At 41.1% G+C, this 27793-nt stretch overlaps 3 protein-coding genes across 4 annotated transcripts; 2 read left to right on the forward strand and 1 right to left on the reverse strand.

The window, feature by feature from the left end:
- Positions 1-471: 471 nt before the first annotated feature.
- On the reverse strand, positions 472-12216 carry atg9b (autophagy related 9B). 2 transcript variants are annotated; one of them, XM_047590368.1, is made up of 14 exons: positions 11429-12214; positions 11241-11284; positions 11019-11083; positions 10109-10279; positions 8150-8291; positions 7212-7960; positions 6827-6980; positions 6502-6681; positions 6163-6408; positions 5800-6038; positions 5587-5680; positions 5053-5137; positions 4374-4534; positions 472-4248 (listed from the first exon to the last, which is right to left on the reverse strand). In XM_047590368.1, the coding sequence occupies exons 1-13, from the start codon at positions 11535-11537 to the stop codon at positions 4392-4394; spliced, it is 2421 nt and encodes an 806-aa protein (XP_047446324.1). In that variant the 5' UTR covers positions 11538-12214; the 3' UTR covers positions 472-4248; positions 4374-4391. The 2 variants fall into 2 exon arrangements, with proteins under 2 accessions (XP_047446324.1, XP_047446325.1); XM_047590369.1 differs by having other exon boundaries at positions 472-4534; positions 11429-12216.
- A 408-nt stretch (positions 12217-12624) lies between these two features.
- On the forward strand, positions 12625-18060 carry abcb8 (ATP-binding cassette, sub-family B (MDR/TAP), member 8). The gene is made up of 16 exons (XM_047590371.1): positions 12625-12949; positions 13972-14302; positions 14407-14562; positions 14956-15050; positions 15131-15236; positions 15338-15499; positions 15687-15772; positions 15867-15964; positions 16051-16156; positions 16243-16276; positions 16385-16521; positions 16613-16707; positions 16800-16933; positions 17013-17160; positions 17252-17502; positions 17721-18060. The coding sequence occupies exons 1-16, from the start codon at positions 12849-12851 to the stop codon at positions 17802-17804; spliced, it is 2124 nt and encodes a 707-aa protein (XP_047446327.1). The 5' UTR covers positions 12625-12848; the 3' UTR covers positions 17805-18060.
- Positions 18061-18771: 711 nt separating this feature from the next.
- cdk5 (cyclin-dependent kinase 5) lies at positions 18772-26943 on the forward strand. The gene is made up of 12 exons (XM_047590372.1): positions 18772-18980; positions 19266-19354; positions 19439-19506; positions 19611-19671; positions 19755-19811; positions 19940-20035; positions 20890-20964; positions 22271-22367; positions 23263-23332; positions 23529-23589; positions 23673-23753; positions 23923-26943. The coding sequence occupies exons 1-12, from the start codon at positions 18944-18946 to the stop codon at positions 24007-24009; spliced, it is 879 nt and encodes a 292-aa protein (XP_047446328.1). The 5' UTR covers positions 18772-18943; the 3' UTR covers positions 24010-26943.
- The last annotated feature ends 850 nt before the right edge of the window (positions 26944-27793 follow it).

Raw genomic sequence — 27793 nt, forward strand, 5'->3', positions numbered from 1 at the left:
AATAAAATCAAATATGAAATAAAAACAACAACAAAAAAAAGAATATTTGAATCTGTGTAGTATTTAAATAGAATTTCAAATTGAATGCAAAGTGACAGTAATAATGTGTTTTTAAATATAGCACTAGGTCGAGTTTAATATAGAACACGTATCGTGGGTAGGTGGGATCCCCTACTTAATCTCTCCTCAGTTAGGGGGTCCTTGGCCTGACCTCTGCTCTAATCAGATCCCTCCCCCCGCTCCCCAGCTATTTTAAGAATAAGGCTGGAGTTACATCATGTCCACAGCCCAAAACACATGGATGATACCTGAAGAACATTTGCGTAGCAGATGACTGGTGAGACCAATGTTAATTGTTGCAAAGCCTGATTACCAAGAATGAACAGCAGGTGGCGCATTTGATCCTCTAAAACGGTGCAAAGGGACCTGGGAAGAAAACAGATGGAAAAACAGACAAAAAAAACAGCAGAATACAAGCAAATGGTGTTTATTTACAATGTTGTTACAATTTACAGTATTGTACAGATCATAATGTAGGTGCAGAAAACCATGAAACTACAGCCAGCTTCACGCCAACCTACAAAATGAAGCAAAACATTTTTCTTTTCTTTTCTACAAAACTGCCATTTTTCAAAACGCTACAATGGTGAGACTCCAGTGCCCTTAACAACACCATCGCACTCCTTTTGAAAAGCAGTATAAAGAAGGTGCAAACCTGTGAGAGGAGGGAGCTGGTTGTGGTTTGAAGAGAGGCAGTGAGCAGGCAACAGGAGGAAGAACAGAAGCACCATGAAAACACATAAATAACAAACACAGAATATTTCCTGAATAACTTTGTATCGAACGCTACTTGGTGACCTTGCCTCCCTCAGAGTGAATTAAATAGGCTGCTAATTCATTTATGTTTACATTTCAAATTCTTTCCTGATTAAATACACATTTTTGACAAAAGCTGCTGTATTTTGGGCCTGTGCGCTGTTCTATTAATGCACTCTCAGGTACAGCTACAGTTAACTTAATTAACAAATATATGGAAATATCAGTTAGCTAGCTGTAGCTCCATTTAGCAGTAAACAAATATTAGACATGATGCCGTATACGGCTTTAAATAAACAGTCAATAGCTCACCTGACTCATTAAAAATGAATCTTTTGTATATGAATCAAGAGATTCCATGACTGGTGGATTATTTTAGGAGAAAATTAGATGGCTAAAAGAATTATTATATTAAATCAATTGTTTTGGTGAAAAAAAAAAAAAGCATCAGAGGTGAGATGAGCTGACACGGCAAATCAGAAAAACACAGAAAATTAAAAGTTTTTTTTTTATTTCAAATGAACACACATGAAATGATTAAATACACTCAAATAAGATTTATTTTTTTTACCTCTCTACTCACTCACAGAAAACAACATGTACGGTAAAGCTGTGCCGAGTTGTTTTTTTTTCTTTTTTTTGGCATGTTTCATTTTTCAGCTGTTTCTTAATTTACAGAACAAAAAATAGACCTTTGTAACAAACAAACAGACAAACAAAACAAGAAAATGCCTGAAAACATATTCACCACTTCAGGATGAAATCTTAGCACCTTGTTCCAGTCATTGTGTTTATTTTTTGTTGTTTTTTTTTTTTTTTTTCTGACTGGCGTATAGTCGATAAGAAACCATAGTATGCCGAGAGGGCTGGCCACGATAACACCGCCGGTTAGAAGGCGCACTTCTTCATCGCACTGAAGACAGTGTAATCTCAGACACAGCGTCGAGAAGAAGCGCGCTGCCAGATACGGGCGCTCGACGTCAGTTCGCGACTCATTTCGCAAGCCGCTGCCTAAACACACTCGATGCCACACACACACACACACACAACGACTCGCCGATCAAAAATACTGTACATGGTTACGTGCTGCTGAATCTGTGAAAGCAAATCAGGTGAGACGGCCTCTGAAGAGAGCAAATGCATATCCTTAACGTTAAGGCACTGCTCACGGAAAAATCACCAGGTGGGCTGTAATAAAATGTGGAGACCGTCGAGGCTCCGCGCACGAAGCTGAGCTCTAGCGTCCCTGCAACATAAACTGAAAGCGCACGGTGCGGACGCCGCTGATAAACCGCCACCCGTGTAAGTATATCTGAGAGTGTGGACACACACACACACGTCATCCCCCTACAGGGCAAACCCCTACTGACCAGAGGTAAGAACCACCCTATGCGATTGGCCACAGTGTTTCCTTATAGGGTCGGCTGTGGACAAGGACAACACAATGCGACGCTGCCGCTTATATACAAACAGTGTGAAGAGGTGGATGAGGACGGGGGGCCGGCTCGACGGCCCCGCCCTTTCTACAACGGGTGCAGGTAAACACACGCGAAAATGGTTTTCTGTCAGTGCAAAAAAGTCTGAGTTCGTGTGAGCGCATTTACACAGAAGTTATAAGACGCACTCCCCCCGACAGACGCGAACGCACTCAGCGACAAAGTGGTATAGTTTCAGAACACACGAGAGGGCGAAGACGCAAGTCTTTCAGTAGTGGAGAGTGGGATCTGTGTTACTGTGAACTAGTAAAAAATGTATTTTAAGTCGCATTCGTCATCATGCAGCTGGGCACGTCGTCAAAACCTTTTTTTAATCACAATATGCAAAAAAAACAAACAAAAACAAAACAAAAACATTTAAGCTACGTTTAGTGAGGAGGGGGACATTTCTTTCTTTGATTTATAAGGTTATATATATGATTTTATGTCAAGCAGTAAGAAACTTATTTGGCAAAACAATTCAAATATTTAATTTGTCTAATAAATAATACACATGTACCTGTATCAGCGGAATATGTGGGGGAATAGATGGGTAATAAATACTCCTAAAGCTAAAAAAAAACAATGAAAGGCTTTTCATGCTTTTACTTTGAAGGAATAGAGCTGGATGGAGAAGCAAGAGCACACAAGTCAGCCCTTATGATGACGTGAGATCTGAAAGTTTTGGAGGAGATGGGGACAAACTAAACGTTGCTACGCACCAAACGAAATATATATATACATGTATGTATGTATATATATATATATGTGTATATATATATATAAGAAGATTCTGAAAGAAAAAAAAATAACAGCAAAACCACCCTCTTTTGTTCTAAAATAAAATGATTCCTCCACCTTTTCTGGGACATCGATGCTCGAGTCAAAACGTCTGCTAGTCAAGAGACGGGGACGGAAAACGGTTTCCATATACACCTGCCATTAAAATCTGAATGTACACTGCAAACAAAAAAAAACCTCCATATGTATAAATATTTACAAAGTAGTAAATAGAGGTATCGACTGGATTATTAGAATTTCTTGTTGAGGTAACGTGGAAATGTTAAGATTTAAATAAATGACCTTATTTGCGTTTTAAGGCGTGGAGCCGACTTTGCGTCCGCCTTGAACAGACTTTAAAAAGGCAGCTTCTGTCTGAAATAAGATTTTGATGCCAAGTGTATGTGGTGCCCATGATTTCAGTCCCGTATTTGAAAAGAAAACAAAAGCAAAATAAGTCTCGATATGTTGTAATACTGAACAAAATCTGGATTTAGGACAACTAAACACAGATAGCAGCATCAAAGCATGTGGTTTATAGACCTGTTATATCATTTTATCAACACCCGACAGGGTTTTTCTATTAGATGATGTGTAAGTACGTCTACTGCACAGTTCTTTATTATATCAATACTTGGTGTCTTCATCAATGATTAAATCTGGTAGCAAAATGTGACCTTTTTAAAATAGTGTATTTACATATCACGAGGTTCAAACTGCACAATTTGTTTGTGATCATTTGTTCAGGCAGCTAAGATACAATCTTTGCACTGCGGAGCCATCTGCGAAAAATTACACTCGCGCTGAAAACCCACTCGCGACCCTTGAATTGTGCGCGCGCAGGCGCACCGGACGTCGAGCCTTTTCGTTGCGTTTCAGCTTTTAAAATCACTCGCGGCGTCGCACAGCGACTCTGGGTCTCTGTGCTCCGCGAGCTTTACACGTAGTTTGCACACAGACGGAGACGCGTTAAGGTGGACGGAAGACGTATGGTTTCCCTGATGCCATAGTCTGCCTGATGTGACACGATGAGGCGCAGGGGTGCTGAGAGAGAGTGGTTATTCAATGAGCCTCCTCCTACAACAAACGCTGAATGGTGTATTAAAGGTCCATGCTAAATTCTCCATGAAGATCATCTAAGGCCACAATGTTCGCTGAAGAAAGTAAAATGTAAACACTATAAAAAAAAAAAAAGAGAGAAGAGAAGAGATGTCGTCATGGCGATGTATCCGCGTGGGATAAAAAGCCATTGTTACAATGTGACAAAGCACGGCCGTGGCATGATAAATTGAGAGTGTGTACCTCATGAAAGAAGGCACTTCAACAACTACTCCCAGTGCCCTGTTTTGGAGCAGATCCACTGCTGTTTATCTCCTGATCGTCTCCATCCTCCTCTTCTTCCTCTTCTTGCCAGCCGCCCAGATGGACAGGGGTGGGCATGGAAACACTGTGTGCCTGCAAACCTGAGAATGAAAGAGCAAAGGCAGTTGGTTAGAATATTTTCAGTGCTCTCATCTTGCTCCACCTCTGAGACGAACCAAAGCAGATCGTTTCCACCTTTAATTTGATGTTTTCTAACGCCATTCGCTGGTTTACATACTCAAAGGGGACAAACTTAAATGATAACACCAGATTCCGATTAAAATTACAATGCATTTTAATGAATTACGGTCCGTATCTATTTCACTACTTGGAGAAACTTGCAGTGAGATGAGTTTTTTTGAGTTACGTTACTGTTGCGTAACTTTTGCCAGCGCAGGCTTGGTTTCTGTAATATCCCATCAGCGTGACAAAAATTAAAGCGGACACAATATCTCACATCATTACAGGCTCCGCGGCCACCGTTTCAGCACTACAAACGCTTTTCACGCTGAGAGGAGTCATTTGATTTAGTGGTAAAATATTTATAAAAATCAACATTTTCACTGAAAACCGAGTCACGCGAGACATGAAGTACGTCAAAGTCAATATCCTCGTTTACCAGTGCTTGTGTGCAGATCTCTCATTGGCACTGGATTCTGCCACTGTCCTGACGTCCTCTGTGGATGGGAGCTCTGCTGGTGGAGCTGGACAAACAGATAGTTGTGAGAGTGTAGCAGGGCCCTAGAGTGGTGGTCCACTTTTGAGTGTATAAGCATTAGAGGATATGTTTTAAAACGTTAATTATTTAAAAGATGGTTACCAACGAAGTCCTTTGAAAACATGAATTTAAGATTCTTTTAAGACACTTTTTAAGCAGGGTGCCTGTATCATGATATATTGCTGCTTGGGACCTGCTGGGGATGACTGCTGCCATCAAGGAGCATCACTGATATGGTGGGGGGGGGGGGGGGGGGGGGGGGGGGTCTGGCCTGGTCTGGTTTAGGAGGGTGGTACATGTCTAAGTAACATCTGAGCCAGGTTCAAAAGATTCCCAGCAGAACATTGAATTGTCACAAGATGGTCAATTTAATGTTGTGGCTGATCTGTGTATATTAACATTGTTCAAGGTTTAAGTTGATGGCTTTGAAATTACCTCATGCATGTAGATGGCATGGAGACTCATCTCCGCAGAGGCAAACTCTGAGTGCAGCGCATTGTTCCGCATGCGAAAGTCACTATTCGACATGCTGAAACAGAAAACACATTGACAAAGAGAAAATAAGCGTTTGCATTTGCTTATCAGTGACTATTCTACCGGCGGCACATGAATACTTCAGTACAAAATGTAACGTGGCAAAAAAACAACCTGTCAATGATGGTGCGGTCGCTGCGGTACATGGTGGTCTCGGCGTGGATGGAGGAGGGCAGGAGGCCGTGCGAGCGGCCGCGGCTTGAACCGGGCAGCTGGGAGGTGGACAGAGAGGCCAGGACGCTGGCCGCGGCGGAAGCAGCCGTGCTGGGCGGGATGAAGCGATGGTCTCTCCCCTGTAGTCCAGATGCAGTCAGAATGGGATGAGCCAGGACGCTGGCCAAAAGGTTATCGGGCTGGAACGACAACACGACTGAGAGTGAATACGTTTTCAGCAGAATCACAATGTTGTGAGCATGGTTGTTGTAATTAATGACCACTTCTTGGTCACGTAGTATTCGTGGTTCTCGGGTTTCCTACCCCGGTTCCAGATGTGTTGGACTGTAGTGAGGTGCAGAGAGGAGCCTCTGAGAGCAGCAGCTGGGTGGAGGGGCCCGTCTGAGCATCATGCTGCACCTTCTCCTTCAAATGGCTGATGAACACTGAGCTCTCCTGAGGCGGCTGCCAGCGCGGGTTCTTGATGGTGAAATGCATGAGAGACAGCTCTGTCTTGCCGTTCTCTGCCTGTTGGTATATGGAGGCCTCGGTCTGGCCCTCGGACAACCACTGCAGACACATTCACAGGTGCACAGGTTATTCAAGACGCCGCAATTTAATAGGAAGAAAATCTGGATGCAGCGACGAATGATCGAGTGTTACCGTGGGGTTTCCATGGCGCCTGATGTCCATCTGCGCAAAGGAACAGATGTCTCCAACTCCAACCACCTCCACCGTGAAGTTCCTGAAGAAGTCGATGATTTCCAGAGACTTGTTCCTCAGGCTGAAGATGAGAATGAAGGGCGTGACGATCGGACTGAGCAGCTCCTCCAAGATAAACACCTGATTCGTACAGAAACATTTGTTTTAGTTGCTTGGCTTTTACACGACATGCAATGAATTTCTCAAAGTCTAAACGTAGCATTCATTATGTCAGTTTGAGTGCGACAAATGAGCTCCTCGGCCACTGATCCGGCGCCTCCCTCACCGCTTTGTACTGGAACAGCTGTGCCACCTCGTCACGGGTCTCACTCTTGTTAGCGTTGCCCCTCCAGTGGTCTGGCATGTAGTGAATGTGAGCCAGCACACACTGCAGCAGCTGCTCCGGACACCACACCATATGCTCGTCTGGGATGAAAGACCTGGCGCAGGGCAGGTACGAAACATCAACATTACCACGGCGCATTCACTGTCCATACAAGTGAATTGGAATTAGAAAAAAAAAATACACTAAAATGTTTTATCTGTTTATCGTGATATAAACAGTTTGATATAAAAGGCAGGTGTATCAATATGTTCAAACTGCTTCTTAGTTTTACGCCGAATGATGCTGGAAAGGCCTCAAGAAACAAAACAAAGATCTGAAGACTCACCTGGTGATGGTTATAACAACCCCCAGTACAGTGATAGCAGTCAGGATGTGCTGCACCGTGAGGACGTCTTCATCGTAAACTGTCAGTGCAATGAGAACGGCCAACACCGAGCCTGAGAAGAAGGCAATGTTCTTAGCCAGGACCGTCAGCAGGGGCGAGGTAAACGAGTTCATGTATTTCGACGTGGGCTTGTAGCCGCGGCCTAAACGCCCGTGCAGCTCGTGGTCCAGCTCGTTGAAGTGCCGCAGGTACAAGCGGCCGTACAGGGACCAGCGGCGGGCGCCCAGACTCCCGGGCTCTCTGCGGATCACCTCCGTGTAGCTGAAGAAAGCGTACAGCACCTGCCACACCAGGATGAAGGGACACAGCAGCAAATTGGCCAAACCCATCAGCAGGATGACTCTGCTGAGCTGCTGGGCGAGCTCCAGGCGGTTTCCGCTGCGCTTGTACTTGGGGTGCAGGTTCCACTTGTTCTGAAAGAGAGAGCCGGGACCCCAGAAAAGGATGAGCTCAAAGTTGTACTTGAGGCCCTGGGTTAGGAACACCACGTTGCCCAGCAGGGGGAGCTGCAGCTGCACCGGCAGCAGTGATTTGTTTATCATGGCCACCATGTAGTTCTTAAAGCGCAGGATGCGGTGATAGATGTCAAGTTCTGTCAGCTCTTTCTTGTGTATGCACATTTGCTGTTCTCTCTGAAGGCTGATGAGTCGGTCCTGGACTTCCTGCCATGTGAAGTTGCATAGTTCATCCTGGAACAAAGAGAGAAGAAACACTAAGTATTCCGACTATGTGTCACGTAAAAACTCAAATCAAGGCCACACCTCATATCTCTTTATAACAATAAGCATGATGCAGGTGAGAAGATATGAACGAATGAATCTACAGACTTGGATTATCTTTTGCTGGTACCTACTGAAGCCTCCAGGTGTAGCACTTACCATTCTGATCTTCAGGGCTTTGATGTAGAACTGCCGGATCTCCCAGTAGCTCAAAACGTTGCAAAAGACTTTAACAAGACGATAGATCCAGAAGATGGCGGCCATGATGAGCAGGAAGATGATCCAGCTGTCATCTTGAATCCTGAAGAAAAGGTTAGTGACAGACACAACCAAACATGTCAGAAATAGCAAACAAAAAAAAAAGCTTATCAATAACCTGACAGTGGTTTTAGAAGTGTTTATGGTGGATGTTAATTTAAAAAAAGCTCAGAATTAAATCAAATCAAACCAAATCATACTTTATTATATTATTATTATTATAATCACTTTAAAAAGATAAACATTCAGAGTCACTATTCAGAGCCACACATGAAAACCCCCTCTCCTGTTATGACATTGTGCAATGGCCCTTATTTTAGCATTTAATAGCAGGGTGGGGAGCTAACTAACTAGTGCTTAAAACTAGCAGTTAGAAAAGCAGCTTTACGACGATATGGTCACAAGTTCACATTCCCCTTTGTCCATGGCTGAGGTGTTGCATGACTGTTTACAGCTCAGAGGTACACACTGGCATGTGAATGAACGCTAAAGGCAGAGAATTCATTTGAAAATATATAAAAATAAAATTAAACATAAAAGGAGATTATTACAAGATAATTATATATGTTTTCCTGGTTTGGGGATTCAAAGACTGCAAATTCACTTTAAAATTAAGTGCAGTAGTCAAGCGGTGCTATTGTTATATCTCTTTTACATGAATGTAATGTCATTTAATATCATTAAAGGTCATTTCAGAGGTAAAAGATAAAATATAATACGGTTATCAGTCCAAGCATGGTAAAATCTGCTTTCAAAGGGAAATCAGAGATGGGGTATGAAGAGGACAGAAAGATTCCAGGCTGTGCAGGACAGGCCGTTCCCAAATTAGAATTCCAAGCGGCTGGACGTCACCGACCATGATATAAACAACTATTGAGCCACGGTCTGAATCGGGAAACAAATTGATACAAGGTCTAGGTGGCATAAACAGGCTGTTTAGCCTCGGCTACATGGTATAAAAGTATATATACATATGGCAACACACGACACCTCACCACCAGCCAGGCACCGAAGTGTCATGTGGTGGTGAGCCTGCTGGAACAGCCATGTTGTCAGTATCTTGGTTGGCCACTCGTACCTCACTGAAGCTATCAATTACACTGCGAACAAACACCTTCCTCTAAGTAACCATGAGTTGCAGGGAGGTTACTTATCTCTCAGATACAGATCTCAAATTGAAATCAACAACTAAGAAAGGAAAACATTTCACAGAAAGAGACGTCACTTGTATTTGATATTAATTTTAAAATAACACTGTAAACAAATCTGTTACTACCACTGGCACAGGGATACGCTTCTGTGACGCGTGTCTGAGAGAATAATGATCGGAAAAACATATCATTGGGATCAGATTGTCATATTGTGACTGTGCATTGGGTTGATAAAACATGAAATACTCTTTACAGCTGAGGTCGCCATTTTATAGATTTGACAGTTCATTAAATGACTTAAAGAGTAATTTCTTGGCATTATAAATACATGGAACTTTTAGAAAATGTTAAAACAAAATCAATCAAGAAACCTGCATGATACAGCTAAACTGTGTGTGCTGCCCTTCCATTTTGGTATTCTGTGAATGTAACTGTATCTCACAGTCTGAAGCCAAATCTAACTCAATTCAATAAGACATTAAGTTTGAAAGTCCAGTTAAAACAGTTTTATAACATCTCTCTAAAGGCCTGTGTCTAATCCCTCACTCTGCTCGGGAACAAAGTACCTAATCACGCTGGATGGAGAGAGGGGGGCAGGCGCATCAGACATTCATTTTCCGATATATCCAACTCATTTTGATCCCAAAAGAACAAAAAATACAATTTCACACAGCTATGCCGTGTCTAGCATTCCAGTAAATCACATTACCTCTGAGTGCACTGCTCGGTAGGAAGTATGGCATCTGGCAGGGTGACTTTATTCCTGTCCAAAGGGTTCTGGCCTGGCCCGGTGTGGTTGACGGCTCGGTTGGCAAACAGGACATCGTAATCGACGCAGTTGACGAGGAACGTTGTGAACGTGACAACAAACAATAACTGACTGTATGGGTGAGATGTAAAAAAAAAAAAAAAAAGGTAAAGGAGATTAGGCGTCATATTTTAATGCTTCAGGAGAAATCTCAAATAATTACAATGACAAAATAGACAAATGCTGGTATATAACGTTGGAACAAGGGCTATATTTAATTTGTAACAACCAAGTCACAAACAGTGAAGTCTTATAAATGATTATAACACCGTGGTTAAGCGCATATCAATTGGAATTAATCTATTAAATGCTTTGACTGAGATGTTTTGTCATAATGTGGCCAGGCTTTCAGCAGCTAAGGATAGGCTCATATTAATACGCCACTGTGGCCAGACTCACACCAGGAACCAATAACAGAGATGGTCTACTGGCATGGTATTGCATCAATAAATATCTCAAGACAGCAGGAATAAACAAAAAACTAAATAAAGTAGATGCTACACTGGTACACTGGAGGCAAGGAAGGTAGGTTAGCAAGGAGAAATGCTGACACATAAGCACAAAATTTTCACTTCTCATGAAACTGTACAGCTGCTTCTGAAGTCATGTGTCTGAGCTTGATAATGCGGAGGCCCGAGGCACGTTTAACTGTCAAAACAACTTTAAAAACTCCCAGTGACCTCAATGAGGCCCAAGACTCAGTGAAAGCAAACATTCTCCTGGAACTGGAAACCTAACCCAACTTCAAGTGTGATATTGTATTTCTTGACTCATCCACTCAATGCATGCCTAAGATTTTTATAATACTTACACAAGTTCAAAGAACTCTGACAACATCATACAGGCGAAGCCATTCTTTTGATGGAAATGGTAGATGTGGAGAGCATTGTTAAGGAAAATATCAGACAGCATTACGACAATGAACGTGACTCACAGCTCACTTCATCACATGTAGCAAACAGGTGAAAACGCTGTTAATGGCATCGTATTACATGTGAAGACTGGCAGTTTAAACGTGATTTTTAAAGGATATCCTTGTGAAGAAGTTATCCAAGTTCTTGATATGGTGCCATGAGTCTGCAACAAAAAAAATGGAAACAACAGATAAGTGGAAGATCTCAACGACTCGAATGTAGCTGCATCAATAGTTTTTTGATGACTAACCCACACAGACAGTCAAAATAAGGACACTCCTAACTATAGTGGTAATAACATGTTTACCTTTCAGGCCCTCGGGCACATGCACCAGCAAATCCTCCTCTCCTGGTGGCGAGTCCTCCTCGAAGTCCTCAATTCTTTGATACTCCTGGTACGTTTCAAAGTTGGCCATTGCGCTTCACATTCTCCTAGTCACTTCCGACTGACAAGCTTCTTGTAGTGAACACTAAACGAAAGCAAACCCGCAACCTCCGCTACATTCTGCAGCTAGCTACTTAGCAGCATTCGAGGGGCGCTTGCTACCATTAGCCCGCTAACCTACTAGCTTGTGTAACTCTACACTAACATGTTGACACGCAAAAATACCTCCTTGTAGTTAAAAAAAAAATGACAACGCCAAGCTTAGACGGATAAACTACTGAATGTCCTTTACGCTCACAGAAGACTGCCGCCTAAGACAGGCGTCTGGAGGACGACTAGCCTGTGAATGATTCAGCCAGTCGTGTAGTCAGGGTGACACGGTTTGTTTTGTTCCCGACTTGGTCAGTCCATCTGCTGGCCCCGGTCTACTCTCGTCTTCTGATTTGAGTCCAGTCTCGACGAGAGGTTGTTTAGTAAACACGGAAGAGTTTCAAATACGATACGGTGGTCTTCTGTCTAACCCGAGGTCCGTTAGTTGCTTTCCAAAAAAAAAGAAAGCCCACACCATCCTGTGCGTGTCCACTGTTTTTGTCTTTCACAAATAAATGTCAACAAAACGCCACTGACGTCACGCCCGTTTGAACTGCCGTCACTTCCGGGTGTCATTTGTAGTTTTTGTAGAGACTTTCGCCAAACAGGACTATCAGGGCTCTCATTTCAATAAATTCACCGGCCGAGAGCGATAAAACTCACCGCACATTAATAATACAGCCTGTATATTACAAGAGATTAGTAATCTACGAATGGGCGGGGTTAAAGCAGAGAGCTCTGTTTGTATCGGCGACCTATCAGCCAATCAGAAAATAGTATTTCTCGTTGCCAGGTGAAATAGCAGCACCGTAATCACGCCTTCCACTTATTTTTAGGCTTGAAAGTCGTAAATAAAACAATTTATTTGGTTTAATGTATTTTGTCCTTTATTAGATTAAAATACTAACACGTTATCTTCAAACACACTTCGCCCCAAAAACAAAATGAATAAAAAAAAATCCTGGGACTATTATTATATCGTATGTCTGTTTAACAGTGTGGCTAAAACTGCTACAGATATGTCCGTACTCGTTTGTAAAAACAAAAATAAATTAAAATAAAAATCAATAAATAATAGCACTGTGTTTTCGAAAATAAAAAAATAAAAAAATATTCAAATGAAAGCCGCGGTGCTCTGTAGTCCCAGAAATGCACTCTGGGACAGTATCAATATGGCAGCCTGCAGGTTGCAGTTGGATTACTGTAGAGCTTAGCGATTATTTGACGCTAATCACTGAAACAAGCATCAAACATGTTTCAGTTGCTCTGTTGTAGAGCAACCACCACAGCTCCGCTGCGGCCACTGTCCTTATACCCGCGATGCAATAAATCAGACATATGGAGGCTTTCACGGTAGGTTAATGTGACCGGCAGCTAGTTTGGCTAACGATAACCGGCTTGTATCTGTAGAGTGTTGGCTTATTACCTCTGACACAGTTGGCCAACACTCATTTTCTAGACAAGAGTGGGAACAAACGATTAATCAACAACATTTTTTCATGCACAAATTGATTTTTCATCTGAGCATTTAACACAAATTAAAAACATGGATAACATGTTTACACACATATATATTTTTTCATAATAAAGTTTATCAATCGCTTAAATCGTTTCAAAAAAAGTACAAACAAAATTCTGTCTGGACCTTAGATAATTAGGCTGATTGATATATTTGCAAGTTAAAATTATTTCATTGTCACTGTGCCTGTATTATGTATATGCCAGACAATGAGTTATAAACCAATGTTACCTTTACATAGTTGGTCCTCTGAAACTTTATGCTCTGAAAGGCCTTACCATGTATGTTGATGATATATTTTTTATTAAATGTTAGGACAGGGGTGTCAAACTCATTTTATTTCAGGGGCCACATACAGTCCACTTTGACCTAAAGCGGTCAGACCAGTAACGTAATAGCATAATAAACTATAAATAACAACAACTCCATATAACAGCTCCATTTTTCCTTCTTTGTTTTAGTGCAATTAAGTACAAGTGCATTATGAAACTTTTTACATTTAATGAACTATCCTTTTACAAAACATTTTACAGACATTTGGATTTTATTTTTAAAGAAATTGTAATTTTGGTACATAAGGAATGGCAGTAAATTTTGTTTTGTAGAATTGTAGTTAACATCTTCTATGTCACACATTGCAAATTCAGGCCATATGTTTGACATCCCTGGGTTACGCTATTAAGGTTATATGTTATGGCTGGATGGACAAATATCGGTCTCAAATTGCTGTTTTACTTTCTAGCGTTCCTAATCCAGATCAGCCTAAACACTGGTGCATAAACACGTAATGATTTCTCAGGCATGTATTCAAGCGTTCTTGATTTTTAACTGTGTAAACATTGTGTCTTATATCGAGGTGGTATACATCTCCAGGGTCAACCGTATCCAGATCCTCACAGCAGCCTGCCAATGCTGTCGGTCGCATCTGGAGCTTGGCTCAGAGATCTGTCCGTCAGTCAGCCGCCCGGACGTCAAACCCGCCGGGATTGACTTTGAAGTTCATCCTGGGTCCGGCACTGCTTACTGTCTCAGCACGGCTGCTCTGCCGCGCAGCTCACTGCGAGGCGGATTTAAATAACAACACCCCAGTGGAAGTTGCAGCCAAAAACCCAGTGCCCGAGTTCAAATGGCACATCTTGTGGGAATTTGTCAAACCTCAGCTGTTTGCTCTCGCCTGTGCTGTTGTGGTGAGCCTAAATCCGATAATGTCAGTGAAAAAAATAAAAAATGTAGTACGTAGTATTTAAGGCATTTATGTAAGTCAATTAAAATGATTGATTTCTCTTTTCAGCTAGCCTTTGGCGCCGCCATCTTGAACATTCAAATCCCCTTAATGCTTGGGGATCTGGTGAATGTTGTGGCACGGTACCTGAGAGAACAGACCGGGAGTTATGTCAACGAGATTAGAGGTCCTGCCCTGAAATTACTGGGACTGTACGCTGTTCAAGTGAGTGCACAAGAAATCTATGCGTGTTACTAGCAGACGCATAAATTATTGCGCCAGTGCTTAAAACCGGTTTATGATGGGCTCGGTGTGTGTAAGTACACAACATGTTAAATGGCAACACAAAACAAAAACATAGCTGCCTCATTTGTGAACCCTCTAATACACAAAATAATGATTCAGCTTTATGAGGTCATCAATTGCAGATCCATACAGACCTTAATGTGTAAAATGGTTTGTTTTTCCCATGGTTTATTTATAGTGTCCATTTTCCTTACTGCATGCCCTGTTCCACTCACTCCCACTTCCACAAAATGTAATGCATGCAAACGTTGCAGCTACTTAATGTGTAATATGGTCTGTTGCCCTCGATCATTAATCACTGTCCTTGTGCAGGGCCTGCTAACGAGCGGCTACATCATCCTGCTCTCGAGGGTGGGCGAGAGAGTGGCGGCGGACATGAGGAAGACCCTTTTTGCGTCCTTACTGAGGTGCTGGCTTAGACTAAACGACCACAGTGTTGCCGTTAAATAAACGGCAGTGGGCTGACGTTGCCGTTCTCCTTCCCCAGGCAGGACGTGGCTTTCTTTGACGCAAATAAAACTGGGCAGCTGGTGAACCGTTTGACTGCCGACATTCAGGAGTTCAAGTCATCCTTTAAACTGGTCATTTCTCAGGTACTGTCCCAAGCACTGTTCACCGGTCAAGGCGCGGTATCAACGTGCTCGTGTCGCTAAAGAGCGCCTTCTGATTCCTGACTCTTTGCCACTGATTGCAGGGTCTGCGGAGTATCACACAGACAGTCGGGTGTTTTGTGTCTCTCTATATCATCTCCCCAAAACTCACAGGTTTGACGGTAGTTGTCCTCCCCTGTCTGGTGGGAGCAGGGGCTCTCATCGGCTCATTTCTCCGCAAACTATCCCGTTTGGCTCAGGAACAGGTGACCCCATGTGTGACTGTTTGAATCTTCGTGTTACGATTGCATGTTGTATCACATTTATATTATCATCACAAAGTCCATTTCCTGTAAAAAAAAAAAATAAAAAAAAAAAAAAATTAGGTTTTCAAAATGCTAAATGCTGCTAAATTGTTGTCTGACTGTATCTTAACAATTATCAAAATTAAAGGTGGCAAAGGCGACGGGAGTGGCAGACGAGGCGCTTGGCAACGTGCGGACAGTGAAAGCTTTTGCGATGGAGGAACGGGAACTTCAGTAAGCGAGAGGATATTCTGGTAGCCATAGTATTTTGTTGTGTGTTTTCTTGTCAGAAATAATGTTTTTCAATTTCCCTTCTTCCCCTTCGCAGATTGTATGCATACGAAGTTGACAAATCATGTGAGATGAATGAAAATCTCGGCGCTGGGATAGCCATTTTTCAGGGCCTGTCAAACATTGCCCTGAACTGTAAGTCACTGTTGGACATAATGTTAAACATGCTGCCACTGTATCTCAGAAGCTCTTACACTTTATCATCCGTGCTGCTGATACAGGCATTGTCCTTGGAACTATTTTTGCTGGAGGCACTTTAATTTCAAACAATGAAATGTCTCCCGGTGACCTCATGTCTTTCTTGGTTGCTTCTCAGACTGTTCAGAGGTAAAAAACTACAACTTGTTCCACAATGATTGGTCTGTGTGCAGTTGAGTATATCAGGGTATAACTCGTATTCTCTTCATGCTTAGGTCTTTGGCGAGTATCTCTATTCTCTTTGGGCAGGTGAGCAAAATCTTATGTTGAATTTATTATCTGACAATCGGATTTAACCTTTACATAATGCGTGCATATACAGTGGATAATTGAACAATCTCTGCCCATTTCCTGCAGATGGTGAGAGGAATAAGCTCTGGGGCCCGGGTTTTTGAATACCTCTCTTTGCAGCCTACGATCCTCCTCTCTGGAGGAGGACGTATTCCTTACCATTCCCTGGCAGGAAGAGTGGACTTTATGAACATTTCATTCAGGTTGAAATCACAATAAGTCAAAAGTGAGGTGAATTTCTACCCTAGACTGCAACCGGACATAAACTTTTTATTTTTTATTTTGTCTTCATAGTTATCCAACCAGACCCGGCCAACAAATCTTAAATAGGTTTACCTTAACGCTGCCGCCGTGTAAAACTGTTGCCATCGTTGGAGAATCTGGAGGAGGTCATTCATGAGATTCTTATCTTAATTCTACGACATATAAACATGGTGATGTTTGGTGGCGATGGTGAACTCACGAGCCTTTAATCCTGCAGGGAAGTCCACGGTGGCGGCCTTGTTGGAGCGTTTCTACGACCCGACCGGCGGCGTCATCATGCTGGACGGGCTCGACATCAAAACGCTCGACCTGTCCTGGCTCAGGGGGCAAGTTATTGGATTCATCAACCAGGTAAAAACTGATCGTTATTGTAAAATGTGAATAATAATTTAAATAAACTCGTTCACTATATTTCTGTATCTCTTTGTAGGAGCCAGTTTTGTTTGGTTCATCGATCATGGACAACATCCGCTTCGGGAAGCCAGAGGCTTCAGATGCTGAGGTCATTAATGCAGCAAAGCAAGCCAACGCTCATCGCTTCATTACAAGTTTCCCAGACGGCTATAGCACTGTGGTTGGTAAGTCTCATCTGAGCACCTGCACTACTATTTTAATAGTGCGGGCATGTGAATTCTAATTTTCGTTTTTTTTTTTTTATATATACGCCAGGTGAGCGAGGTGTGACACTATCAGGTGGTCAGAAACAGCGAATCGCCATCGCCCGCGCCTTGATCAAGAACCCCAGCATCCTGGTGCTGGATGAAGCAACCAGCGCTCTGGATGCCGAATCCGAACGGGTGGTGCAGGAGGCTCTGGACCGGGCCACGAGGGGTCGCACCGTGCTAATCATCGCCCACCGCCTCAGCACCATTCAGGCGGCTGACCTGATCTGTGTCATGAGCAATGGCCGCATTGTGGAGGTGAGGAGGCTGGTTACACAGAGAAATGGAGGTGCTCTTATCTCAGATTAAATGTCTCAGCTAATGTAATAGAAAAGCTTGCGAGTGGACTGGAGCACTAAAAAGAAATGACTTCATTCAGAGTTCAGTAATGGATATGTGGGTCGCTTCCATCTTATTGTACTGACTGTGCAACATAATTTCTAATAATGTCTAACAGCTTCTTATTTTCTTTACAGGCGGGGACACACATGGAGCTGCTGAGCAAAGGAGGACTTTACTCTGATCTGATCCGCAGACAGAGAGCGGAGGGGCAGAAATAAACACGTTCATATCTGTTTACAGTACATTTACAATAAATCATTCTTTATTTTGAGGTGCATAGAGGAGGGATGCACTGGACTGATCAATTATATAGAATGTGAATTTACCAGCTCTGTGTCTAGTTCTGTTGAGAATATATGAAAGTGGACCAACTGGATTAGCTTGAGATGGTTAACTACACTACTGCACAGTCTATCTCTTTATCTATTAATGACAGTTTTATCTTGTACAGAATTAAAGTTACATCGATTCAGACTTGTTTCATTCGTTTTTTGTGGCTCTTTATACACAGGCTTTAATTTCTCATTGTCTTAGATAGAAGTGAAAAAACTTAAAACTGACGTTAAAAAGAAGTCAGACAGAGGTCAGAGAAGTTATGTCTGTTTAGGACCACAATTACCTTCCATTAAAAAATGTGTCGTGGCAGAAACTACAAACTTTACAGCCAACATTAAACCCTACAAACAGGGTTTAGATACCCAAGTGATTTCGAGTGCTGAACAATTTTAGTAATCTGGCTTTATTTAATCTATCTTCGGTGTGTCAATGCCGTGTACATTTGTAAATATTAGCAATCAGTATTCAAAAATTGTATTTCTGGCTTGTTGGCTGTATGGAACAAATCAAGACCTAACACCATTAAACAGACAAACGGGGCCATATGGGAAATATGCTCAACAAATGAACACGTAGTCACACAGCTTCCTAGAATCCATTTGCAGTTTGTAATTCAATTAGAAATGATACATCGGGGAAACGGTCTACTTTGTTCAGATATCACAGAGTCTGCAGCAACACATCCCTAAAACTTAAAGAGATCAGAAGAGTGGTGCTTGAATATGACATTAACGTGAAATTAAATGTTAATGTTAAATTGTGTACAGTTGTTTTGCTTTTGTTTTGCCACAACCAAAATGTGCCTTCATACACATTGAAATGCTACTTACCAAGATGTTGCTGCGTCCCACAACGCTGCAGTTCGCCTCCCAGCCTGTAGGTGGCCAACAAGACCAGCCTGGCTGCAAACCGACTGGAAGCGGCTAGCTACCGCCAGCTATCATAACATTATCCATCCGCTGTTTTTTACCGTCAGTCGTCGGTTGGCGAGCTTGCTCGAGGCTGGCTTCACTGGCCAAACATGCAGAAATATGAGAAGCTTGAAAAAATCGGAGAGGGTAAGTTTCCTGCGCTTTTAAATTAAGTTTGCTTGCCCAGTGTGCTAGCCTAGCATTCATACTGATTCAGGTCTGGCTAACGTTAGCTTGACAGCACACGTTCTGTCCAGGCTTATTAAAATACAAAGAAGCAATATGTAGAGTGGGTTGTACAGCTTTTACCCATTTAGACAGAAGGGTTCCGTCCCGTCATTTATTACGATTTTAACTAGCTACCGGTAGCTAATGTTAGCGTGCTATGTGCTATCCCGTTGCTATGCCAGCTGAACGCTGTCTCCTCCCTAGGTACCTACGGGACCGTTTTCAAAGCCAAAAACAGAGAAACCCACGAAATTGTGGCTTTGAAGAGAGTGAGGCTGGACGACGACGATGAGGTTTGTGCTGCGTATAATTATGACAGCTCGTTGGCCGGCCGTTTGCTAACAGGCTAGTGCTAAACCAGATTTCACTGCTTTCAGGGGGTTCCAAGTTCTGCTCTGAGAGAAATCTGTCTTCTGAAGGAACTAAAGCATAAAAACATTGTCAGGTCAGTCTTCTGCAGTCTCCTGAAACCGAATTTCTTGTAATATTGTTTCTCTGTCAAAACAACTGTCAACAACCATCAACATAAGGGTTTTCTGTCTTCCACAGACTACATGATGTTTTGCACAGTGACAAGAAGTTAACCTTGGTTTTTGAATACTGTGATCAGGTGAGGTATTCACCTTAAACGTACAGTACATTTACGTTAATGTGCATCCTCTGAGGCTTATGTGTGGCTCTTATCCACTGCAGGATTTGAAGAAGTATTTTGACAGCTGCAATGGGGACCTTGATCCTGAAACTGTGAAGGTGAGAGATGAATATTTTAAACGGTCTGTGAAGTGTTTACCTAATGGCAGCATGCGTGCTTAATGGTACACATATAATCTCAAACTTAGAATTAAGCTATTGAATATTGTCTCTCTTCTCCTCCGCAGTCGTTCATGTACCAGCTGTTGAAAGGTCTCGCTTTCTGTCACAGTAGAAACGTTCTTCACAGAGATCTGAAGCCGCAGAATCTCCTCATCAACAGAGTGAGTGTTTAGGTGCACTTGGACTTTGACTTGATGGCTGGCAAACACTTGTTAACCGTGTTAGCAAATCATCTCACTTCGCCAGTATACCATTTCTATAATGTTGAACCCAGCATAATGGAAAGGGACTCTTTGGTCTTAATACAGTGTCCACACAAAGGATTCACCAATTTGATGTTTTTCCCTTATATTACTTATGTAAATGGAACTTGGTGGTTGCATGAGTATCCACTCCCTTTAAAGCAGATTACCTAATTTAACTGAGTTCCAGGAAATCAATGATAGTACTCTCACCATTAATGAAATGGAGATCAGCTGCATGCAGCGAGTGTGTGTGGAAGGTCCCTGATTCATGAATGTTGATGGGTACCATTACACCATGAAGACGAAAGAACACTGCAAGGAACTCAGAGAAAAGATTACTGAAAAGAAAGAGTCTGGGGATGGATACAAAAAAAACCTTCCAAGTCACTGAGCATACCCTGGAGTATTTTCTATCAATAATAAATGGAAGGAACATGGGACATGTGTAAATCTGCCTGGAGCAGGCGAGTGTTGGAAGGAGGAGGATGGTGAGGGAGACTACCAGACACCACACTAAAAGTTTTAACAGCTGAGGTGGGAGAGACTTTACCTGCAATAACATATAAGTTGTTGTTTTGTGAGAAAGTGGCAAAATCTCAACTACTTCTCTGATGAGACCCAAGTTGAGGTTTTTAGCCAGATTAACCAAGAAAACATAAGCTGTTGTGCGGAATGAATTGTTGACTCACTGATTACTGAACACTGCTACTAACTAGAGCATATTAATATTATCTTAAAGAGGGTTTGTAATTATTTCTTTTTGTCTGTAGAATGGGGAGTTGAAGCTGGCTGACTTCGGTTTGGCTCGCGCTTTTGGCATCCCTGTGAGGTGCTACTCAGCCGAGGTAAGTTGTACATCATTAACACAGCAGGTACTAATAACTGACTGCATACGTCTAAAAATGTATTACCAGTGTGAAGTAAAATAGTTTTTGGCACCTTTTACATCTGAAGAAAAAGGTCATCGACTGATTCCTGCAGCTTTTTACTGACATTGAGGAGCATTAAGCGTGGTGCTAATTAGCCTTTCAAAGAAGTGTGTGCAGTGTAAACAGTTCACAGTGTGGCGCTAAAATGGGTTCTTTTTTTGTCTCTGATGCAACACCTTATTTCATTTCAATGAAAGCTTTCAGGCTTTATGTGAGGGCTGAAAGACTAGACCTCAAAATGACATCTAAATGTAAAAGGTAAAAGGGAACAAATGTGTCTCTGCACAGTTGGTGGCCTCGTTTTGATTTTGTTTATGCCCCAAAGTTAATCTGTTAAATTCATTAAAGAGTAGGATAGAGCATGTAGCATCCTACGGGCTTCTTGTTTCTGATTTTATATGTTAAATAAAAGGGAATTAGAAAAAAGTATCCTTTCAGAGGATGCATCACCTCTGAGACTCCTAAAATTATTATATTACTATAAGAGATATGCAAAACAGTTGCCAGGTCATCAGGTGCATTGGTGAAAACAAATTCTTTATAATATGGTGGTAAATCTTGGCTTCATCAAGGTTTTGGTATTGAGCATTTGCTTTAAATAACTGCTGTTGATTCAACTATGTTTTCATTTAGGGCACTGCAGTTTGCACTTCTGTTATTTTGCGTTTGAGTAAATAATTCTTCAGAATACACTGTTTATTTTACTATATCAGGACTATTGTTAAGGTAACCCATGCATTTTTCATCCGTGTTCCCTCAAAGAATGTACAAATCTACAGCAACATTCAAGTGGGTGGTGTAAAAAGTTTATGGTATATAAAAAAAAAAAGCAAAGACTCATTAGTTCTGTTTTGTTTTTGTACAAAACAGTGCAGTGTTTTTAACTTCTAAAAGTCCATTAATTTGTGTTCCCTCTGGAAGAAGGACTTAGGAAAAGTTAGTGGTGGTTCTTGAGCAGGTAGTCAAACTCAATTAACGTCGGAGCTGTAACTGAAACACAGCCCACACGTTCTTTCTTTTTCAGCTGTTGCTTTCTTACCCCATCTGGAAAGTTGTTAAACCTTTTGCTAAAATGTTTTAGTGGAAACCAGAGACAGATGGAGTATAAATAAAGTGTAAAGTGACTCCCACCTCACATAAAAATTATTGTACAGAGCGATTGTGTTATTACTAGTTTGGCTGCGTTGTTGAAGTCCAACATGTTTCTGTGATTTGTGTTTAGGTGGTGACACTATGGTACCGGCCTCCAGATGTGCTGTTTGGTGCTAAACTTTATTCTACCTCTATTGACATGTGGTCTGCAGGATGCATATTTGCAGGTTTGTTTGCGATTGTTCACACAAATTAGGATAAGTGTTTGCCTCCTCCTCGTTTTAACTTAGTTTAAAATCACTGTTCTGTGATTTAGTGTGAGTGGGATACAGTTAATTTAATGATACAAGTCATAATTCTTCCAAAGTGGTTTTGTGAACCAAGCAAACTAGAAAAATTTAAAGCTGCCAAAGGGGCAGTTTTCTCTGCGCTAGAACCATACGGGATAGTAAAGATGTTCCAGATGTTAGTGATATTAGTGACTAGTGGCTTTTAAAAAAAAGTTTTTAATTGTGAACAGCATGAAAGTATAAATTGAAGTTTTTTCGGGTCGTGATCTTAGTATAATTGTAAGAATTCCAGTCACAGGAAACGGAAATTAATTGGATGATGTACACTCACTTGCCAGTTCATTAGGTACACTAGTAAACCCACTTGTTACACAACAAATGCACCAAGTCTTCATGATTATTGTAATGTTCAGTTCATGTTTAAACGTCATAAGAAAGGTTGGAATTGAACTGTGTGATCATTTTGGAGGATGAAGTGATTGAATCAAATACTAAAGGGTTTCAGTTATTTAGCAAACTGACTTAAACGGTGTTTATACATATGTCGACACAACACAAGCGAGTACCTCTACAAACCACAGCCTCCAAAAAGAAAACACAGTTCACTCAACAGTTCTGTTATTTTAAATAAATGTTAAACACCTTAACCTTCATGAAGATTTACTGCAGGACTCCCACATTAGGATTCATACATTTTCACTAGTGTACCTAATTAACTGGCAGGCGAGTGTATATAACTTGCAAAACACAACTTTTGTTTAAATTAATCTTTTTAGGGACATACATTTAATTTTTTTTTAATTGTCTCATTTTATTTCCATGTCCTGTTCAGAGCTGGCTAACGCTGGAAGGCCTTTATTCCCCGGCAACGACGTGGACGACCAGTTGAAAAGAATCTTCAGATATCCTTTTTTATTTATTTATTTATTTATTTATTTATTTAAACTGAAGCTGTTCAGAAATTGACGGGACGAGGCCTCTGCTGTTATAGTTTGGTCCGCCGGCCTCCGACACCTTAGAGGTTTGTCGTGATCAGTGCGAATCAGTTACTCGTGAACAGTAAATCATTAAGAACTATGTTCTTTAACCGCTCGGTACATTGTTGGGTACACCAACCGAAGAACAGTGGCAGACGATGACAAAACTTCCAGATTACAAGGTAAACTTATCGGTGTCCATTATAAAACAAAGAGATTTTTTGTTTTACTCAACTCTTTAACTTAAACTTTGTGTATTTTCCAGCCATATCCTATGTATCCAGCCACCACCTCACTGGTGAATGTGGTCCCCAAACTAAGTAGCACAGGGCGGGATCTTCTCCAGGTACTTCCCCTTACCGAGCTTTTTATTTTATTTCTTAATCTTTATTTGTTGCAATTTATACCTTTCTAGTTATAAATGTTTCAGTTTTATTGTTATTTGTGCAAATCTCTGATAAAGCGTCTGCTATTGCTGCTCATTCATTAAAACGTTTCCTGTGATCTCCCACCAGAACCTGTTGAAATGTAATCCTGTCCAGAGGATCTCTGCAGAGGAAGCCTTGCAGCACCCTTACTTTGCAGATTTCTGCCCACCCTAAACGCTTAATTGCCTCTCACTGAACCTCAGCCGCCAGAATCAATCATCCCTCTTCTCTCTGTTGGGTCATTAGGACCAAATCCCAACAAGGCAAATCCCTCACCGGTTTTCAAACACTCTCCTGCAGTTCATTCAGTTGTGCCTCTGTGTGGAACAAAGTCCTCGTGGCTCTGCAAGGTTTTAGGTTCTTTTAAGTTGAAAGCCTGTTAAATTAGCTTCACACACTCTTCCCAGTGAATTTATCTGGGAGGGTTTAGCATCGAATACTTTACAGCCACAGGAAAGTGTTTTTTAACAAGACGCCCCGCTCCAAAAATAATGAAATTAACGTGTTTATTCTGACTTTTACAACGGTCGTTCATGGACGAGATGCACCCTAAGAATCTGTGGTAATCTCATTTAGTGAAGTCATTTTAGATTCCTAATATATCACTTTAAAATATAAGTTTAGAACATGCATGAACACTTACTTTCAGTTAATAACCAGGTGAGGTCAAGATAAGCAATCATATCTATTGTATTTCAAATTCATATCATATGCACACTGATCAGCCACAACATTAAAACCACTGATAGGATAAGTAAGTTACATAAACCATCTTGTGGCTATTTAATGTTCTGCTGGGAAACTTTTGGACCTGACATTCATGTGGATATTACGTACACATGTACCACCCACCTAGACCAGACCAGACCAGGCACCCCCCAGCCCATAGCAATGACTCTCCTTGATGGCAGCAGACATCCCCAGCGGTTTGGAAACAACTGAAAAAAAACAAAAAAAACATTAAAAACAGCACATGGTGTTAGATCCTAAACCCATCCAGTATCTGTGTGATACACTGGAACAAGAGGCCCCTCCCCTCAATCAGTAGCACCCAACATTGTGTTGCCAGTCACCACAGGACGCCCTCAGAAGCCCCATGTCTATTCTCTGATGAGTCACAGCCATTTTACAGGCACAAGGGAGAACCACACAGTATAATGAAGGTGGTCATAATGCTATGCCAGATTGGTGTACACTAAGTATTCCTGTGCTCCAGTTTGTTCACGTTTCTCTTTAAAATCGTCTGAGTTATCCACAGATTCACGGGGCATCTAGTGCTACCAGGTTGCTTTTAGTTATAGGTTCAGATTAACTGATGCGGCAGCTTTAGAATCACAAGTCACTGATTCGTTTAAAAAATTACTCAAAGCCACACGTCCCCATTTGATTTTTCTAACACAGGTCAGTAATTTCCAATTTCCTTGGTGGTTTCCTCAATATCATTATGTCGTTTGGTATTAATCAAAGGGAGATGGAAATTCCCACCAAAGAACTGATCCAATTAAATGTGAAATTAAATTCCAATTTTTTTGTCTGTGCACAAAACTCACCAGTCGAATGAAAACCCTGTTTGTTTGTTTGTTTGTTTTTACCAAAATACAAACTTATTGCCTGGAAACAACATAGAAAACATAGTAAGGCCCTTACAGACTATTTTTACTGCTTGGACGGCACACTTTAACATTTCAGTCGTTTCTCACACACCAACAGCACAGCCCGCTACCTGTTAAGAGATTGTATACTAGCATGGGAAGATAATTTATCGTTTTGTTTTTTTTGTTTGTTTGTTTGTTTGTTTTTCCTCAGGCTTTTCATTTCCCATTTTGTATTTGTCTTTTTGTGCACTTTGTAACTGATTGTTTTATTTGAAATTGTTTAGTTATCATTATTATAAAAACATGTTGAATACTGACAGCCAGGATTATAGCTGGTAATCAATAAATGGGCCAACATCTATAGATCTATATCTATCTATCTATATATATACATATATATGTAAATGACCAGTGGACCATTAGTGACACAGTAACATTTTTTTCCATTAATATACTAATTTGTTTTTAGCTTTTCTGAAACGCAATAGTTAAGTTAGATATACTCCACTGGTTATCTGTATTTCCACCATCAGCTGGTTCCATTCTGGTCACTCATTACGTTTAAATGGTTAAAACAGCTTGCAGTGCTACTCCACTCGACGTTGCTACAGTTCTTATCCCATAAAAAAAATAAGCAACAGTTTTATCTGAAGTGGCTGTCTTGACTGGGGGAAGGATTTAATTTTATTTCTGCTGATGTAAGACAAGATAATGGATGCATGTATTTATTAATGATGGAATGTTTGCTCTTTTTTGCATTTTCTTTTAAATGTAGCACAAGTTCATTTGGTACAGACGCTCATTTTGGGTGATTTAAGGTTACTGAGATCTGCTTTAGATTTTTTTTTTTTTTTTTGCGGATGTACAAAAAAAACGTGTGATTTAAGTTCATTTGACAAAACACAAAAGCATTAGGTCTTAGTATTCTGACGTCTTGTGGTGACGACGGGACATTTTACTTTACACATCTTAAATTTTCATTTGAAACAAGTGTCTTGTTTTTTTTTTTGTTTGTTTTTTTACACTTTTATGTTTTGCTGGTAGAAATCTAGGACAAATGTTATGTGTACATTTCAGCCAGTAAGACTCAGTATTCAGTAAAGTCAACACACAACACAAACACGTTTGCGCTTCTTAACAAAAAGTATAGAATTTATAGCTTACATCTTAGTGTATTAGGAGGATAATCTGTATGTCCTTTGTTATCTTGTGGCTAGTGTTTGAGGAAACACCCAGAGGACGGGGATATAGTTCACTTTTTAACATCTACAAATCTGTGCCATCAAACTATAACTGAATACACTGCAGCACTGTACAGGTTTGAGATATGTGTGCTATAATTTAAATTCATCATCCACTACGTTTTTTTTTTTAAGTCAAACATGTAAATACGTTGTAATGGATCGAAGCTCCAGTCGTTCACAAAATTGCAAAAGGGCAATTATCAACGTTATTTCCTGACAGTGCTTCTGTACATACGCTAAGATTTCAATACAGGTTTCACTTGCTACAATGTACTTTTTACAGTGTGGTTTCTATCTAAAGTTAACATCAAAAGCTGATGTTCAGAAACGCATTGAGTGCATCATTGATGTACAAAACAACACAAAACATGGACTATAGATCCATCTTCCAAACATCTGCAATCATAAAATGCTCTAAATGACAGATTCACACCTGATCCACAAAATCGTATCACTATTCTGTGTCTAACAGTCTGTGGAAACTATTTTAACAAAATCCATATTTGCTCGCTTGCTGTCTTTTCTTAGCGCACAAATTGTGTTACTGTCAATAAGAATAGGATATCTGCAGCAGCTGTCGTTTGAGTATTTGTATGATGCTAACAAAATTCCCAGCCCACTCATATAAACATTGTTAGTGTTGTATTCAAAGACACAGCAGGGCACCTCTAAGGTGGCAGCTCTTAACGGCCCTGAGCAGTCGATGCCTGTTGGAGCTGAGAGCCGGAGCTGCAGGAAGAGGGAGGAGCATGAAAATTCAATAAGTGTTTCATTGGACGTAAATTTAGTACACGCCCCTGTGTGCAGGATGGGTCACCACATTTTCAAATTGGTTTCCAGAAAATGACAAACCCTAAAATACCGTAAGAGTGATTAAAAATAGAATGTCTGCCTCTTGGTCACTGCTGGACTAGACGGTATAAAATGCCACACATGTGTAAAAACGCCTCACATCTGATTTTAAGTTAAAGATCTGAACTCTAACTTGCTGAATTGACTTGAGGCGTCGTTCATCTCGTCACCAATGACTCCATCTCGGGTTCGATTAAACCGGCCCGCTCGAAGTAATGGTTCGATTTAAGACTGACTACGCATCGTTAAGTTTGTATTAACTATTTA

The sequence above is a fragment of the Mugil cephalus genome, chromosome 7 (genome assembly GCF_022458985.1).
Source record: "Mugil cephalus isolate CIBA_MC_2020 chromosome 7, CIBA_Mcephalus_1.1, whole genome shotgun sequence".
NCBI classification, from domain to species: Eukaryota; Metazoa; Chordata; class Actinopteri; order Mugiliformes; family Mugilidae; genus Mugil; species Mugil cephalus.

Bases quoted from the DNA above. Each gene is read 5' to 3' on its own strand.
- abcb8 (XM_047590371.1), top strand. From the start codon at position 12,849: ATGTTTCAGTTGCTCTGTTGTAGAGCAACCACCACAGCTCCGCTGCGG. The intron at 14,303-14,406 runs GTGAGCCTAAAT...TTCTCTTTTCAG, and splicing joins CTCTCGCCTGTGCTGTTGTG to CTAGCCTTTGGCGCCGCCAT. The intron at 15,773-15,866 runs GTAAGCGAGAGG...TCCCCTTCGCAG, and splicing joins ATGGAGGAACGGGAACTTCA to ATTGTATGCATACGAAGTTG.
- cdk5 (XM_047590372.1), top strand. From the start codon at position 18,944: ATGCAGAAATATGAGAAGCTTGAAAAAATCGGAGAGG. The intron at 19,355-19,438 runs GTTTGTGCTGCG...CACTGCTTTCAG, and splicing joins GGCTGGACGACGACGATGAG to GGGGTTCCAAGTTCTGCTCT. The intron at 20,036-20,889 runs GTGAGTGTTTAG...TTTTGTCTGTAG, and splicing joins AGAATCTCCTCATCAACAGA to AATGGGGAGTTGAAGCTGGC.
- atg9b (XM_047590369.1), bottom strand. From the start codon at position 11,537: ATGGCCAACTTTGAAACGTACCAGGAGTATCAAAGAATTGAGGACTTC. The intron at 11,084-11,240 runs ATATCCTTTAAA...AATGCTCTCCAC, and splicing joins TGGATAACTTCTTCACAAGG to ATCTACCATTTCCATCAAAA. The intron at 6,981-7,211 runs GTGAGTCTTCAG...GCCCTGCGCCAG, and splicing joins GTTGTTATAACCATCACCAG to GTCTTTCATCCCAGACGAGC.